General features: G+C 42.0%; 1 protein-coding gene across 1 annotated transcript in view; it reads left to right on the top strand.

Annotated features, from left to right (window-relative positions):
• LOC126471205 (KICSTOR complex protein SZT2-like) overlaps nt 1–19,425 on the top strand; it is a 199,769-nt gene that overhangs the window by 21,510 nt on the left and 158,834 nt on the right. The window contains exon 5 of the mRNA XM_050099319.1: nt 5,150–5,242. Within this exon, the coding sequence (XP_049955276.1) occupies nt 5,150–5,242 (93 nt within the window). The remainder of the gene's footprint in view (nt 1–5,149; nt 5,243–19,425) is intronic.

Genomic DNA, 19,425 nt, shown 5'->3' with positions numbered 1-19,425 from the left:
TATCCAGTTAGTGTGGCCACACTCCAGTGAGAAGCTCTCTCTACTGAAGTGAGTAGTGGTGGGCGTACAGAAGATGTGTGGAGGGAGAGGTAGGGTGGTGGAGGGGAGAGATGGCAGGATACAGGTTGTGTGTGTGTGGTGTGGTGAAGCTACTGTAGTGCTGCTTGTGTGAATCCGTATAGACAGATGTGGGACAGAGACAGGATGGTGGGCTGCTAGGTGCAGCATTGTGCATTGGGGCATTGGGAGAGTTGTGCTTAGGGGTGGAACGGGGGGGGGGGGGGGGGGGGGGGAGCAGAGAGAATGAAAGGACCTGGACCCTGCAGGTGAGCTGGGGAGACAAATGGTGTGTGTGGCTGGAGTGTGTATTGGAGAATGGAGGCCTTGGCTTCACCGTCTGGACTGTGAGGAAATACATACCACTAAAACACAACAACACTCAACCTCAAAGTGTGCTACGTGCTGATGAGGTGAATGGTTGTTGAGGTAAAACAGTATCTAGCAGGCAACCTTTGGGGCACCTGTGCTCCCCCTTCTCCCCCCTCTTCCCTGTTGCATAAGGTTTGCTCAGGCATGCAGGGCTCTGTCTGGGTGGACATTTGTTTCCCTAGCATCTCCTGGGATTGCAATGGAACTTCTGTGAGGGCATGGTTACCTGCTCTGATATAATGGATGTGGACCTTGTGGAGTTATGTGAAGAATAGAAAAACGTGAGCATCCCAGAAGTGCAGAACTATATGAGGAGAGTCAGTGGCACATTGGAAAAATCTGCACGTTTATTCTAGCATCTACCGCTCCAGAATTACATGAACACATCCTTGCAGGCTATATATCCTTCTTAAGGTTCACCTATTTGTTCCTAACCCAATGCGATGTCAAAGATTTGGCCATACCACTGTGGGGTGTAATGAGAGGGCTACATGTGGAAATTGTGGAGGCTCAGCTCACAAATTAGGCAATTCTTGTACACTTCCTCTGAAATGTATAAACTGCTCGGGGGATCACCCAGTATGGAGCAGAAAGTTTGAGATGTACAACAAGGAAAGGAAAATTCAGGAGTTGAAAGTCACGAGATGCATACCCTATTACAGCAAAGCTTTCAAAGCTTTGCAACCTCCTGTTTTTGATACCTCTTTTCCATCAGCCCTTAAGCAGCCAATCGCCAAGTGTGATGCCTCCACACAAACTCAGGCCACAGATTCAAGTATGAGTGCATAGGCTTGTCAGTGTACCTGTGGGGGAAAAACTGCACTTGAGCCAAGAATCATTCAGAAGCCATCAGCAATGGGCTTACAACATAAGCCACGTACTGCTGCCCACCATCAGAAGCCTACTAAGCCATCCCCTCAGCACAAGCAACCAACTCCTCCCATAAGTAAGGATAAACATCCCTCAAAAAGTAGTTTGGAGTTGAAGAAAGTGGCAGTTAAATCTTCAGATTGATGAGCTTTCTCCCTCTCAGATGGGGCCTTTACTCTTGGGGATATGGATTTCCACCTGGAGGAACCGGAGGGCTGGGCACCAGCTAACATGCCCCCTGACCTCCCAGCTAAATCACTGCGTTTGTGGTAGAACGTCAAGACCAACCATCGCTAATCAGTGGCTGCCACAGAGACTTCCGCGTTGTGGTGGAATTTAGATGGATTCCGATCACATCTGGAAGAATTGCAGCTCCTGATCCAGGAGAAACTGTTCTGCATCTGCTTACAAGAAACTCATTTTAAAGTCACCGACACACCTGTATTAAGGGGTTACCACCCCTACAGGAAGGACGATGTTACTGAAGACAGGGCTAAGATGGAGTGGCTGATTTCACTGATGACAGATGCTATTCTTCTCCTGTCCCTCTTACCACGGCCAAACATGCAGTTGCCGTGAAAGTTCTAGCACCATTTAACATCACAATGTGTTCTTTATGTCTTCAACCTCATGATCCTGTGGATGCAGATGCACTGACAGAACTTTCCCAGGCAATCCCATGCCCATTCTTCCATGTGGGGGACTTCAATTCACACAACATGCTGTGGGACTCTGCCACCACTTGCTCCATGAGTCAAATTATCAAGCGACTTGTCCATTCTGAGAATATCTGCCTTTTGAACTCAGGTCAGTTCTCACACTTTTCCACAGCTTCAGAATCTTTTTGAGCCATTCATCTTCGTTTTTGCTCCCCAGGTAGTGCAGACTCAGTTCTGTGGGAAGTGGCTACAGATTTACATATTAGTGACCACTTCCCACTGTGGGTCCATCTGCCGGTTCAGACGTTGGTCGACAGAAGACCACGAAAATGGATGATTCAAAGGACAAATTGGTTGCAGTACAGTTGACAGGCCATTTTGAACAAAAGGAATGTGTGCAGGAGATGGTGACCCATATCACTTTTGAGATCCAACAGGCTGCTACAGAGTCCATCCCACAATCTAGAAAGCACCTCAGACAACAGCCTGTACCTTGGTGGAATGACAAATGTCTGAGGAGAGAGAATCGAAGAGGGTTTCCTGGAAGGAATTACAACTTCCGTTAATTGTTCCACTTCCACCGTGGGAAAGCATGGGGAGCTGACAGGTCCCGCCTCCTGTAGTTTTATAGGGCATTTGTTTGATCTCATTCAGATTATGGCAGAGTGGTCTGTGGATCAGCCTGTATTTCCTGCCTCAAGAAATTAGATGCTGTCCTCAGTGAGGACATTCAGATATTGACTGGAGCCTTTCGGACCATCCCAGTTTGTAGTCTGTGTGCAGAGGCTGGTGAACCACCACTCTGGCTTTTGCAACATATCCTTTTGGCTTGAGAGGCACTGAGACTCTCAATGTCACCTCAGTCATTGGCATTTAGTGCAGTGGTCCAACCAAACTTTGAATAGTTGTTCAGGAATCGGTCCCATGCGACCAAGCCATTTGGAATACGTGCTACTGACTGTCTCAAGGATCCAGATTTATACAGATGGATTCTAGAAAGAGAATGCCCTCAATTGTTCTGCTGTTTTCCGTGATAGGGATTTCAAAGTGCGTCTTCTGGAACAATTTACAAGTTATGATGTGGAACTATATGGCATTATGATGGCACTGGAGAGAATTCACAGACATAACCATACAAGGTTTCTTGCCTGTTCATACTTGCTTAGTGCACTACAAGCACTTCACCAGATGTATCCAGTAGACCAGCTGATTCAGCTCATCCATGACTCCTTACAACAGCCCCAGCATCGTGGCAAGGAGGTGATCTTTTGCTGGGTACCTAGCCACATCTGGATATAGGGAAAACAACATGGCCGACAAAGCAGCCAAGGAAGCATGTCAAGATGGTGTTATCTGCCGGTGTCCCATTCCGTTGCACACTGCCATCTCATTTTCTGACTGCTGCATCATGCATCAGTGGAAGACTGAATGGTTGAAAGTGACAGAAAACAAACTGCAGTCACTCAAATCATCCACACTGGTGTGGTGGACTTCATGTCAGCCTCAATGCTGGAAGTGGGTTTTGCTTACGAGGCTGTGCGTCAGACATAGCACTGTAACACATGGCTTCCTCCTCTGGTGGGAGTATCCCAACACTCTGCGAGGTTTGCGGTGTGCACTTTCAGTTCAGTATATTTTGACAACGTGTGTCTCATAGACTGGTATCAGGGCAGCCCTCATTCTTGATGGACATCTGCCCACCACCCTTGCTGATACTGATTCCTATACAGGGTGGTGAAATTTTGTGAACTGTCAGATATCATTCCTAAAGTGGTGGGGAAGGGAGGCAGACTTTAATGCATTATAAACTGCTCTGTATGTGGGGACAGCCTTTGTTATCATCCATGAGATGCTGACTTTTTATCAGGGCACTGATGACCATGATGTTGAGTGCCTCTCACATAAAATAATAATAATAATAAAAATAATAATAACAATAATAATAAACATAATAATAATAATCTATAATCTAACTTGGTAGACTACAGGCTGCTTTCACAGGTGGCACTACCTTTGATGGGATAGAAAATGTATGTGATAGAACTAGAGTAAGTGGTAATGGGATGATGTGTGGGACACATCTTGCCTCTAGGTTTTTTACAGGGATATGAGCCATGGGCAAGAGGTTGGGAACAGGGGTGGAAAAGTGAAGGATAGTGGTACTGCATAGGTTGGGTGTGCAATGCAGTACCAATATGGGAGGGGACAAAAATAGTGTGGAATAGATGGTTCACATCACTAGTGTGGCCCACTACATAACTGTGTTAATGTATTCTAGAGGATTCAGGGTGACTTAGAAGGCAGTCTGTTTCTTCTGATTCAGGGGCATAGGTGTGGTTCTGTTGAGTTTCAGACATAGTCCAAACACTGAGAGCTTTCAAATGTTGGGGACAAAAATAGCACAAGTAGATAACAACAACAACAGTTCTTAAACTCAGATGTTTCAGTAAATCAACAGTTAAATGGAAGAATGTAGTTTTACTGAGACCATTTAAGAGCATTTCCCTCTAATGATTACTACAGCCCCTCAGGACTGATCTTTCCACTATCTGTGAGTGACTGCTGAAAGGAGTCCCCACCAGTAATGACAATTTCAGCTATGCTTTCTTCAGTTGGATTCAGCTTCATCTGAAGTACATGGCATTATATCAGATATCACAATGAAATTCAGTACAGCATGTTGTGGTAGCTCACTGGTAATCCGAAACACATCTTTGCTGCCTTTAACCTAATATGTGAATCAAGGCACTTTCCCAATGAGTAGAATGAAGCTATTTTAAAACATCCTCACAAATCCGTGAAGGACCTTTCAGCTATAGAACAGTTTGTCCTGTGCAGGCATCACCTAATATGTGCTTAGTTTGGCCTCGTAAAAATTTTTAATAATGATTGGAGGTAGGATATCCTCAGATAGATCCATTCTCGGGACATACCGAGATGTATCCCTGTCTGTATATGGTGTTTTCTCATCATCAACAAGAAATAAATCTTTTCTGGTTTGTTCTGTCCTACAAGGTCTCGGTCCAGTTATCTCTTCTTTAGTTGTCCAGTGTTCCTTCTCCCATGTTTTGCCTTGTAGTTCAGCAGTTCATTTAGATTTATGGGTTCATCCATTCTTGTTGTGTATTCCTTCGATTTCTTTGTGTATTGTATTTCTTCTATGTACATCTACTTGTTGTTTTATTTTTCAGTGTTGTATTCCTGGCTCATCTGTGGAATTTAGGCCACAGATTTATGTTACAGTAATAGCTCATACTCCATTCTTCACCACACCAGCTCAGCAGGTGAGTAACAGTAATTTTATGAATATTTTATGTTACAGTTTGGCATGTCACTTCGCCCACAAGAATTTCAATGAAAATATTTTAAGTTTCATATGTACAAGGCCTAGCAGAAATTCAGATTGTTGTCTGTACCATACTTGCTTTGAAAATTATTAAAAATCAAAAAGGCCATTTTTATCTCATTGAAACTACGAAGACCAATTTGTCATCGAGATATCTTTAATTATGAGTATGAAGTGTTCCCCTTCCTCTTGTAGCCACATTTCTTTTTCTTTTGATATTCCAGTGTCAAAATTATCTTGATGGAACAGGGAAGAAAGATGCATATAGCTCTCTAATTGGAGCCATTGTCGCCTTACTTCTCATTTTCAGAGTCTTACGAAGCTAGAGACTCTGTAGTATTGAATGTGATTCGTCTGTACAGTAGGATTAGTAGTCATGGCAAGTCCTTGATGCTTTTCAGTTTATTAGACCAAATACCAGTCTGCTAATCCAGAGCAATCCAAATGTAATTTTAAATTCAACATACATTCATGCAATTCATTTACACAATACCAGTATGCTAATCCGAGACATTACAAATGTAATTTTAAACACAACATGCATTCATCCAACTTGTCTACACTATACTATTCTAGATTTGATATAAAGTATACAGGCTGTAGAAGGCAAACAGAAAATAATCTCAATTAAGCTCTATTCCAGAATATCTGTAGTAAATTTCTGCTATAATTTCCAGAACAAAGATTGAGTAAAAGATCAAACTTGTTCCATCTACAACATGAATGAAATACTGACCTTACAATGCAGTGAAGTCAAAAAGAGTAACCATGTTAGAAAGCAGCACAGGGCAAGTTTTTATTCATGGTATCTGCATTGATCAAGAGTGAATTTTTGCCTCCATTTCTCTCAGTTTCAGGGTTTACTCATTTTTCCTGAGGTATTTTTGGAAGAGCATGAAAAGAACGATATTCTGCAGTTTTCTCAAACCGCATGCAGTGAATGCTAGGCTGGTTTCTTTGAAACGATGAGGGCCAATTTCTTGCCCCATTGTTCAGCAGTTTGAGGTTGTGTTCTGTCTCTTATGACCTCATCGTCAACAAGATGTTGAACAGTAGCTTTCCCCCTGGATTACTCCTAATTATCTCATCTACATATGATGTTTTAGGTTAAATGGTAATGGAAAGAGAGAGAGAGAGAGAGAGAGAGAGAGAGAGAGAGTGGGGGGGGGGGGGGGGGGGGTTGCGTGTATGTACCACTTTCTTGTTCTTTGTGTTGAGGTTATTTTTTATTTTTGTGTTTGCGTGGTAAAATTATGTTGGTGTAAATTACAACATCCTCATCTAATACAGCAAGGGAAACAATATTTGTTACCCAGCTTGCTCATGACTCAAACCGAACTTCATGCTGTTCTCAGCATTAAACAAAACTTGTGATCTCTGAAAATTTGTGGTTTTTGAAACCACAAGATGCAATAACAAATACTTGATTAGAAAAATTTTAAACATCCATCTGAATCTGGAATTGCAAGCTAGTTCAGTGCTCATTCTAGGTTGACTGTATGTGAAGACTACAGGCAAGTGAGTTTCAATCTCTTAACATATTTGATTAATACAGAGGTCAAGGAAATGACACCATCTGTTGCTTAAGGAAGACGTCTTGGACAGTCTGAAAAATGTTGGTGTTACACGTTTATTCATACGTGTTTGTTACACGATGTCACCTTTGGGTGATGGACTGTCAGTGTCAGTAAAACATCCTTTATATAATGTGAATGATAAGATCTCCACTGATGGAAATTGCGACTTACCCAAAAATGTACCCAGTGAGATCTTAAACCATGGCACTGGGATGTACTATTGAATGTATGCATATAGATATTACTCAGTGAAGTTGGTGACTACATGTGACTATTATTATTCAGCAACTTTGTGCGATTGTTATGTTATCAGTCAGCGAGCTTCCATGTGTATTCAGAATCCTGCTACAGTTTGGTCAGTTATTGAGATTTAATTGTTGTAAAAATAGCTAACAAGCTGCAGGTCAAATCTTTTAGGTAACACAGTAGAAATTTTTGATTTGTTACTATATTCCATTACTGTTTTTGCATGGGGGATGCTGCTGAGTGGGCCACAGTGGTCATATAGAAGAGTGACCCTCTGGAGTTTCAGTTGTAGGACAATGTGATTTTTTGCCGCTTATGGGTCTCAGTTGATTGTACTGATGGCTTGTACTGTATCCATGGGCACCAAACGGTAGTGCACCGTGTGCAAACTTGTGATAGATGTATACTGTGTCAAGTTGTTCTTACTGTCCAAAGTCGTATACTGAGCATGTGATGCACTGGCTTCTCCTACTGTCACAATCTATGTAATTTTTTAATAAAGTTATTTCAGTAAGTCACTCATTGATCAAATGTCCACCAGTCTCAGTACTGTTTTTGAAATTAATTTGTAACAGAGGTACTTTGAGTTTCAGAGCTTCATTGTATTAGTGAGATGTTCAACATGTAATATGCTGGACCCACATTTGGCAGATGACAGGACATCAAACTTTAATCTTCTTTCTTCCATTTCATGATCAGTAGCAGCAGAGCTAAAATCCCTGTGTGATCATTCTGATTCTTAACATGTGATTTCTGATTCCATGGCTTCCACAACAACTTCATATGCTTTATGGATGAGGTGAAATCTTCAACAAGACTTCATTGAGTTTCTTCTCCTATCTTTATCCATCCAATCTGAACTAGTGCTCAGTCTCTAACAACATTGTTGTGCATGAGATTTTAAACAGTAACCTTCCATCTTTTAATACCTTCATGAACTTTTGAATTTATTTCAATGTGTGTAGATAAAATAGTTGCACCTCCACTTTTACTAAAGGTTAACAATAAAATGCATTGCTTCTGTCAATCAATGCCATTTTTGTTTTTCTGTTTCTCAGTTGCTTGAATACTGAGTTTATTAACCAAACCTTTTAGGCTACTCATTTCTAACAGTTTATGACATGAATTAAACTCATATATATAATACAATTAATATATAGTGGTTGGTTGTTTAACATTTCATACACCATTTAATTTTGTCAAGAAAATTAGTTAGAATTTCAGTGAGGGTTTTTTTTAGTTTAGTTTCAGCCATTGGAGAACACTTCAGGTCTAATTTTTAACCAGGAAAAGAAAGTGTTGGTCCTTTGCTGAAAAAGTATAAAAGAAACATAGCCATCCATATTAGTTGTTTTAGTATATGATCATTAGGTATATGCAGTTGCTGGTAATGACAGTGAGACAAGCTTCACATGTTACAACATGTCATTTAAAAAACTGAAGATTTTTGAGAGGGGTGAGATGATCGTACAGGTGCTGGTGAAAGAATTAGGAACAGACACATGACAACTGGGCGAATAGTGGCCCTGCTAGAGCAAGGTTGAAGAATAAGATCAGATGAAAACTGTTAAATATTTGTACATGAGAGAGGATAGCTTCCATCCACAAATAAATATACAGGGTGATTATAATTAAAGTTAAACTTTCAAACTGCTGTAGAAATAACACCACTGGTCAGAATGATACCAAATTGCAACAGAGTATTATCGTAGAAGGGGGAAAACATATGACAGAAGAAAAATAAATAGTTACAAAATGTAACAGTAGATGGTGTTGAAAGCATCATAATTTAATGGTGGTCGACTACAAATGACAAATGAATCATACAACACTGCCTAAGGTGCACATTTGACGTTAAACTAACTGTACTACTCAGTGTGTGCATGGGTGTACAGGTGTGATACTGTTAGTTATGTAAACCCATCCACCACGACAAGATCATATCACATCAGATGGGAAAAATCGGTTTTGAATTGTCCTGAGGCCAAAAACCACATAAAAAGCATCTATCAAAATCAAATTGGATTATTAATTTGCATGTGACTGGTGCAAAACATGTTCAATATGCTGTCCACCATTTTCTGCAGCAAGTTGAAATCAAGAAACAGCATGTTCCACAACTGATCGAAGTGTTTCCGGGGTCATGTTGAGAATGTGTTGTGCAGTGCATGCCTTCAATGCAGCTAAGTTTGCAATCGGAACACTGAACACATCATCTTCCAAATAGCACCACAGCAAGAAGTCATACAGATGAAGATCAGGTGATTGGGACAGCCAGGCTGTAGGGAAATGGTGGCTGATAATTCTAGCGTATTTGAAATGGCACTTCAGCAGCTGCTAAACCAGATTTGCAATGTGCAGAGGTGTGCCATCTTGCTTAAAAATGATCACATCCACACTGTTGGAGAGCTGGAATGTCGTGGTTGTGCAAAAGACACTCGTAGCGCTTACCAGTGACAGTACAGGTAACAGGACCGGAAGCACCTGTCTCTTTGAAAAAAATATGGCCCTATGATAAATGGTGCCATAAACTCACATCACACAGGGACCTTTTCAAGGTGAAGTGGTACTGGTTGATTTGCGTGTGGATTTTCTGTTGCCCATATTCGACAATTATGTGTATTGACATATCTTCCATGGCCAATCATTGTCCACATCCAAGCGAGCAAGAAATTCTAAAACAAAGGTCTCCCTTGCTGGCAGGTCAACAGGAAGCAACTCTTGCACATGTGTAATTTTGAATGTATAGCAAATACGGAAGTTCTGTAGGATTTTACACACCATGATCATGGGTATGTCCAATGTTCGAGCAATTCTCCATGCACTAGACATTTGCACACCACCACTCGTCTCCTCATACATTGCTGTGGCCACTGCTTCCACTGACATCGAATCAATTCATTTCCTCTCTTTACCAGGTTGCACACCAAAAGAACCCATCTTTTCGAATTTACGAATCATTTTCTCCAGACCCACAGCAGTCATCGGACCAACACCTATTTTCAAGCCCCTCAGTGTCAGGAACTTCTGCAGAGTGATGTGCGCACAGTCATCATTCTTGTAATACAGCTTTCCAAGCAGAGCACAATCCTGCATTGAGACAATCATGGCAAATGTCACGGACATGAAAGGAGGAAAAGCCATGTGCCCGGCGTGTTTGTACCAGCTTCAGTGGTTCATGTGCATGACATATTTTGACACATCCAGTACCATCTATTGCTCAATTTTCAGACACTTTTTTTTTTTTCTTCCACACATTTTCCCCCTTCTCCGATAATATTCCATTGCAATTTCATTTCATTCTGACCAGTGGTGCTATTTCTACAGTATTTTGAAAGTCTAATTATAATCACCCTGTAGGTTTAGAAATTATTGCACTTGTGAAACTCAGTTTGTTCTTTTCTCGCACGATATTCTGTGAATTATGGATGAAGGGCAACAGGCAGATTCCATATTCCTAGATTTCTGGAAAATGTTTGACACAGTGTCATACTGTGGACTGTCAACAAAAGTCCGAGCAACTTGAATAGGTTCTCAGACATGGGAGTGGCTTTTGAAGATTTTTCAGATAATCGAACCCAGTACATTGTCCTAGATGTTGAGTGTTCATTGGAGACAAAGGTATCATCAGGAGTGCCTCGGGGAAGTGTGATAGGACTTCTCATATTCACTGCATACATAAACACTATGGCAGATATGCTGAGCAGCAATCTGCAGCTGTTTGTTGATATCACTGTGGTATACAGTGTTGCCTATGAGTGTCTGACTGTAGTAGGATACAGGATGACTTGAGTAGAATTTCTGTTTAGTGAGATTAATGGTTGCTTGGTCTGAATGTAGGAAAATGTAAATTAAAGCAGATGAGTAGGGAAAACAGTCTTGTATTGGTCGAATGCAGTGTTAGTGGTGTGCTACTTGACACAGTCATATTGATGAAATGTCTAGGCATAAAGTTGTAAAGTGACATGTAATGGAATGAGCACATAAGGTCAGTTGCAGGGAGGGTGAATGTCGACTTCAGCACATTGGGAGGCTTCTAGGAAAGCGTAACTCATCCGTAAAGGTGAGTGTGTATAGAACACTATGTGAACCATTCTTGAGTACTGTGTGGGTGTTTGGAATCCCCACCAGGTCCGATTAAAGGAAGGCATTGAAGCAATTCAGAGGCATGCTGCAATATTTGTTATCGGTAGATTTCCATCAGCACGCGAGTGTTACATAAGTGGTCGACAAACTCAAGTGAGAATCACTGGAAGGAAGAAGAATTTCTTTTCTTGCATCACTATTGAGAAAGTTTAGAGAACCTGCATTTGTGACAGACTGTAGAATGATCCTTCTGCCACCAAGATACATTTCAAGTAAGGACTGCTAAGACAAGAGAAATCAGGCCTCTTACAGAAGCATATAGGCAGGTGTTTTTCCTTCACTCCATTTGCAGGTGGAATGGGAAAGATAATGACTAGCAGTAGTTAAAGGTATCCTCCACCATGTGCTGTATGGGGCTTGTGGAGTATGTATGTAGATGTAATAGTAGGCTGAAGTGGAAGATTTACTCGATAGATAAATGAAAATAAATTTCTACTGATACAGAGGCATGGGAGAAATTTCCATAAAGATTTACTGTGGCATGGTGGTGAATGGAAAACGTAAATGGGAATAGACATAATTTAAGAAAATACTCTTGCTCATTTAAAGAAAAATTGAACAGGTGATAGGAAGAATACATTGTACGACAGTAATTCATTTAGAATTTGAATTAAGTAGTTCTTCGTGAAAAGTTGAGCAGGGGGGAGGGAGGAGGAAATTTCTCATATTTGGGGGACAATAAGTTATTTTTAGTGTAGTCAGCACATTTTAGTAGTTGAAAAAGCAGAAACACTATAGTGATTTGAAAAATTGGGATGTTGTGCATCAGACTTCGGGAGAACAGTGTGAAATGGGAAAAATCGGCTTTTTGAGGAAGATTGTAATGGAGGCAGATTGTAACGGAATCTGTAATTCTTCCCAGTTTTGAAAAACCCATTGTAGTTGTCTCACTTTGATCACGTAGCATTTTGGTATATGAACAAACAACTATGGAGATATTTTTAAAGAAATTGATGTTAATGGATTGTAAAGAAATATCAGTATGAGGATACATAAATGCATGATTCTAAGCCACAGTATGTCTGGTTTATGGGGTCATGAAAAAAGGGTTATGGACATTGAGGAATTGCCTTTTTGGATCAAATTTTGCTATAAAATGCCTCAGAGGAATTTTTGAAAGCGTGGCATTTTGTTCTATGATTTACTGCAAATATGGAAGCATAACCTGATGGGACCATTGCAGTTACAAGAATTCAGTTTTGAGGCACAATGCATCAAAGGAGCGGATATTAAAATTACTTTTGCTTTGTCCAGTCTTCTAGATGACCTTGAGGATATAAAGATACAGAGACCTCAAGGTTGGGCCTCAAATATATTAAACATTAGAAAAAGTAACCAGTAAATTTTTACAGTGAATAGAATACTTACTCTGCATCAGAGTTATTGAAAAATGGGCCATGAAAATGTTGCTAAAAAGAAGTTCTTAAATGCTCAAAAGTTCAAGAAGCACACTCATATAAAACATCTGAGATTTTTATTTATATGCATATTTTTTGTATTGGTAATTCATTGCCCCTTACATTTGACAACACGTAAGCAGTAATTAATAACATGTAATAAATAGAAAATTTTGCACGTGTGTATGGGATTTGCAATCTAAAAGTAGAAAGTCTAGGTTTACCATCTGCAGTAGTATAGAGTACTTTACAAATGTTCTGAATTTCACAAATATTTTACTCTTTCTAGACCACAGGTGGATTGATTATGCTTACCTTTTACAAAATTATTATGAAGCAGTTAAAATCTTTTAATCCTGGATGAAGATTAAAATGGAAAGCAATAATATGCCCACTGTGTTATAACTTCCTGTTTTGCTTTTCTGGTTGTTAGTTATTACTTTATCATGTGGACTTTTATCATGTAGTATTAATAAATTTCATTATGTGAGAGTGTTTTGAGATGTGTTGGCGATGTTGAAGTGGCTGCGCATGGAAGTCAGCAGGCATCAGCCATTGTGTGTTGCAGTTGTAGCCTGGCTGGACTACACACTTGACTCCTACTGTCATCACTTGGGTCCAGAAACAAGTGTTGATTGATCTCCAAGGACACCTGACTGGATAACGATATTCACGTGACCGCTTCCAGGGTGGGGAGGTATGCTGGTCCCAGACTGAATCTTCCTGGAGGATTAAAGTTGTGAGGTTGATCTGCTGGTTAACCTGGATGTGTTTTTTTAGGCAGTTTCTCACATCCCACTAGATAAATCCATGCTGGTTCTTGTGTTCTGCCTCAGATACACACTATGCAAACATTTAGCACACTTTTGCACTGAATTTACTTTACACACAGAAAATTGGGTACACTGCTTCTATCCAGGGGGAGGGGAGGTGGGATAGGAAACTGATGACCTTCACTATTTGGTGCCCTTAAACACTCAGCAGCCTCCTAGCAGATGATGAAGAGCCTCTCATTAGGACGAGCAGCAAAGTAGGAAAATCTCTCCCTTAGCATTCTACAAAATTTCCCTGGCCATATACTTACATCTAATTGTCCAGCTTGAATTTTTCATCTTGGCAGTAAAATTATTTTTTAGTAACTTTCATTTCTGTTACTTACTAGTAAATACACAGTTTCCAAACACATTTGTCTGGAGATGTTCCTAACTAATATTTAGTTGGCAATAACTGTAAAATTCCATACCCTGTCACTTGTTTAGTGTCTTCGACACTTCTGTTCCTCTAATAGCACTGACGAACAGGGCAACAACCACCCTCGGATTAAGTCCTTCAAGCCTGCACTTAAGTAGCTTTTTGGGAGACACCTGTAGTGTCACTAACTCACAAGATGCCTCTGCTTTTTCTCCCCATCTCCAGGTGACTGGGTTTCCACTGCACTGACACACATCTACATCCATAGTCTGCAAACCACTCTGAAGTGCATAACAAAGTGTACCGCACATTAGGCTTTCTTCCTGTTCCATTCACATGTGGGGCAGGAAAAAAATGACAACTTAAATGCCTTTGTGTGTGCTGTAGTTGGTGTAATGTCATGTTCATGGTTCTTCTGGGAGAAATGTGCTGGGGCTGCAGTGTTTTCCTACATTCCTCAGTTAGTACAGGTTACTGAAATTTTGTAAGTAGGCTTTTGTGGGATAGTTGACATGTGTATTCAGGTGACAGCTAATTCATTTTTTTTTCATCATTTCTGTCATGGGTGGGTGGGTGGATGGATGCAAAACCATGATCACATTCATGGTGCTGGCATATTTTATAACTCCTGTTTTGGTCTCTTTACACAGCAAAAAGTACCCAATTTGCACATTTTACTCACTGTTACTTCCGAATTGGAGAGAGAGAGCAATCTGTTACTCCATTGTGAATTCACCATTTTTACTATGAGGTGCATTTAAGTTCTAAAGCCTCCGAATTTTTTTCTAATTAACTACTCACCCGAAATCGATGAAACTGGCGTTACTTCTCGACGTAATCGCCCTGCAGGCGTACACATTTTTCACAACGCTGACGCCATGATTCCATGGCAGCAGCGAAGGCTTCTTTAGGAGTCTGTTTTGACCACTGAAAAATCGCTGAGGCAATAGCAGCATGGCTGGTGAATGTGCGGCCACGGAGAGTGTCTTTCATTGTTGGAAAAAGCCAAAAGTCACTAGGAGCCAGGTCAGGTGAGTAGGGAGCATGAGGAATCACTTCAAAGTTGTTATCATGAAGAAACTTTTGCGAAATGTTAGCTCGATGTGCGGGTGCGTTGTCTTGGTGAAACAGCACACGCGCAGCCCTTCCCGGACGTTTTTGTTGCAGTGCAGGAAGGAATTTGTTCTTCAAAACATTTTCGTAGGATGCACCTGTTACTGTAGTGCCCTTTGTAACGCAATGGGTAAGGATTAAGCCCTCGCTGTCCCAGAACATGGACACCATCATTTTTTCAGCACTGGCGGTTACCCGAAATTTTTTTGGTGGCGGTGAATCTGTGTGCTTCCATTGAGCTGACTGGCGCTTTGTTTCTGGATTGAAAAATGGCATCCACGTCTCACCCATTGTCACAACCGACGAAAAGAAAGTTCCATTCATGCTGTCATTGCGCGTCGACATTGCTTGGCAACATGCCACACGGGCAGCCATGTGGTCATCCGTCAGCACTCGTGGCACCCACCTGGATGACACTTTTCGCATTTTCAGGTCGTCATGCAGAATTGTGTGCACAGAACCCACAGAAATGCCAACTCTGGAGGCTATCGGTTCAACAGTCATTCGGCGATCCCCCAAAACAATTCTCTCCACTTTCTCGATCATGTCGTCAGACCGGCTTGTGCGAGCTCAAGGTTGTTTCGGTTTGTTGTCACACGATGTTCTGCCTTCATTAAACTATCGCACCCACGAACGCACTTTCGACACATCCATAACTCCATCACCACATGTCTCCTTCAACTGTAGATGAATTTCAATTGGTTTCACACCACGCAAATTCAGAAAACGAATGATTGCACGCTGTTCAGGAAAGGAAAACGTTGCCATTTTAAGTATTTAAAACAGTTCTTATTCTCGCCACTGGCGGTAAAATTCCATCTGCCGTATGGTGCTGCCATCTCTGGGATGTATTGACAATGAACGCAGCCTCATTTTAAAATAAATACGCATGTTTCTATCTCTTTCCAGTCCGGAGAAAAAAAAATCGGAGGCCTTAGAACTTGAATGCATCTCGTAATAAATGGTAGTGAAGAATCTGTGAAATCATTATTTTTCAACACGTCCAATACTGCTGTTATTTCTCCTGGTTTACAAACCAAACAGTTTCTTTTGTGGCTACATTGAGTAAGCATTTGCTGTGGGAATCATCATACACTCCTGGAAATGGAAAAATGAACACATTGACACCGGTGTGTCAGACCCACCATACTTGCTCCGGACACTGCGAGAGGGCTGTACAAGCAATGATCACACGCACGGCACAGCGGACACACCAGGAACCGAGGTGTTGGCCGTCGAATGGCGCTAGCTGCGCAGCATTTGTGCACCGCCGCCGTCAGTGTCAGCCAGTTTGCCGTGGCATACGGAGCTCCATCGCAGTCTTTAACACTGGTAGCATGCCGCGACAGCGTGGACGTGAACCGTATGTGCAGTTGACGGACTTTGAGCGAGGGCGTATAGTGGGCATGCGGGAGGCCGGGTGGACGTACCGCCGAATTGCTCAACACGTGGGGCATGAGGTCTCCACAGTACATCGATGTTGTCGCCAGTGGTCGGCGAAGGTGCACGTGCCCGTCGACCTGGGACCGGACCGCAGCGACGCACGGATGCACGCCAAGACTGTAGGATCCTACGCAGTGCCGTAGGGGACCGCACCGCCACTTCCCAGCAAATTAGGGACACTGTTGCTCCTGGGGTATCGGGGAGGACCATTCGCAACCATCTCCATGAAGCTGGGTTACGGTCCCGCACACCTTTAGGCCGTCTTCCGCTCACGCCCCAACATCATGCAGCCCGCCTCCAGTGGTGTCGCGACAGGCGTGAATGGAGGGACGAATGGATACGTGTCGTCTTCAGCGATGAGAGTCGCTTCTGCCTTGGTGCCAATGATGGTCGTATGCGTGTTTGGCGCCGTGCAGGTGAGCGCCACAATCAGGACTGCATACGACCGAGACACACAGGGCCAACACCCGGCATCATGGTGTGGGGAGCGATCTCCTACACTGGCCGTACACCACTGGTGATCGTCGAGGGGACACTGAATAGTGCACGGTACATCCAAACCGTCATCGAACCCATCATTCTACCATTCCTAGACCGGCAAGGGAACTTGCTGTTCCAACAGGACAATGCACGTCCGCATGTATCCCGTGCCACCCAACGTGCTCTAGAAGGTGTAAGTCAACTACCCTGGCCAGCAAGATCTCCGGATCTGTCCCCCATTGAGCATGTTTGGGACTGGATGAAGCGTCGTCTCACGCGGTCTGCACGTCCAGCACGAACGCTGGTCCAACTGAGGCGCCAGGTGGAAATGGCATGGCAAGCCGTTCCACAGGACTACATCCAGCATCTCTACGATCGTCTCCATGGGAGAATAGCAGCCTGCATTGCTGCGAAAGGTGGATATACACTGTACTAGTGCCGACATTGTGCATGCTCTGTTGCCTGTGTCTATGTGCCTGTGGTTCTGTCAGTGTGATCATGTGATTTATCTGACCCCAGGAATGTGTCAATAAAGTTTCCCCTTCCTGGGACAATGAATTCACGGTGTTCTTATTTCAATTTCCAGGAGTGTAGATATTACGTTGCTTGTTGAAAACATTTTGTCAGTTGTTTTAGAGCCAAGTGTGATGGACAAACATTAATGTGCAAATTCTTTACACACTCTGGCAACACAATTTTTTCCTATTATCAATTTACCATACTCAGTTTTCCATCACAGCCACCACAGTGCACACATTTTAGGTGATGTGTCCAATTCTGTTTCACCCTAATGATGAGTAGCAACAATGGAAACGAGATAACAATTTTTCAGCTATTTGGCTACACATTACTGTCATCTCTGCTTTCCTTTGCTTATGTGAAATGGGTCAGCCTGGGAAACTTTGTACACTCATATGTGCTAAACTGTTGAGGGACTCTAAAAGCTAACAAAGTTCAACTACTGCAGAAATGTTGTCAACTATACAGTCTACTAAATATGAGTCAAAATCAGTTGAGAGTAAAGAAGAGGAACATGGAGCTGTAACATACTTAATAAGAAAAATGAATGACGGCTATAGTGGCATAATTGGAGGTAAGTTCTTTCTATAAAGTGTTATGCAGAATAGGAGTCTTCATCTATTACAAAAATCTACGTCTCCATCTACATAGGTACTCCCCAAGCCACCGTACAGCACGTGGTGGAGGGTACCCTGTCATTTCTTTGCTATTCCTATCACTAATAGAGTGATGGAAAAATGACTGTCTGTATGCCTTCGTATTAGCCCTAATTTCTCTTATCTTTGTGATCCTTAGGTGCAATGTATGTTGGTGGCAGTAGGATTGTTAGGCAGTCAGCTTCAAATGCCAATTCTCTAAAATTGTGTTCCCGAAGCATATTTGTAACACTTACGTGTTGTTTGAACCTGCCAGTAACAAATCTAGCAGACTGCCTTTGAATTGCTTATATGTGTTCCTTTAATCCTACCGGTATGGATCCCAAACATTTGAGCAGTACTCAAGAGTAGGTCACACCAGCTTCCTGTATACAATCTCCTTTACAGATTAACTACACATTCCTAAAATTCTCCCAGTGAACCGAAGTTGACCATTTGCTGTACCTACCACAGTCCTTACATGCTCATTCCATTTCATATTGATTTGCAACATTACGTCCAAATAGTTAAACGATGTGACTGTGTCAAGCAGGACAGTACTACAACTGTATCTGAACATTACGGGATTGTTTTTCCTACTCATCTGCATTAACTTAGATATTTCTACATTTAGAACTAGCTGCCATTAATCGCACGAACTTGAAATTTTGTCTGAATTATCTTCTATCCTCCTACAGTCACTCAACTTCGACACCTTACCATACACCACAGCATAATCAGCAAACTGCAGATTGCTGCCTACCCTGTACGCCAAATCATTTATGCATAGAGAGAACAGTGGCACTCATACTGCACTTCCCTGGGCCGCTTTTGACGATACCCTCGTTTCTGATTACTACTCGCTGTCGAGGACAACGTACTGTATTCTGTAACTTAAAAAGTGTTTGAGTCAGTGACATATCTGTGAACCTATTACCCAGGGGCATCATGTCAAATGCTTTCCAGAAATCTAGAATCTGCCTGTTGACCTTCAACCATAGTTCGCAATATATCATGGGAAAAGGGCAAGTTGAGTTTTGCATGAGTGATGCTTTCTAAAACCAGGCTGATTTGTGGACATAAGCTTCTCAGTCTCAATAAAATGTATTATATTTGAACTGAGAATATGTTCAAGGATTCTGCAGCAAAGTGAAGTTAGGAATGTTGGTCTGTAATTTTTCAGGTCCGTTCTTTGACTCTCCTTATGTACAGAAGTCACCTGTGCTTTTTTCCAGTTGCTTGGGAGTGTGCACTGTGTGACAGATTCACGATAAATGCAAGCTAGGTAAGGGGCCAGTGCCATAGAGTACTCTTTGTAATACTGAACTGGGATTCCATCTGGACCTGGTAACTTATTTGCTTCCAAATTTTTCA

This window comes from Schistocerca serialis, chromosome 3 (genome assembly GCF_023864345.2).
Source record: "Schistocerca serialis cubense isolate TAMUIC-IGC-003099 chromosome 3, iqSchSeri2.2, whole genome shotgun sequence".
Classification (NCBI taxonomy): Eukaryota; Metazoa; Arthropoda; class Insecta; order Orthoptera; family Acrididae; genus Schistocerca; species Schistocerca serialis.
This window is presented reverse-complemented; position numbering and strand designations above follow the sequence as displayed.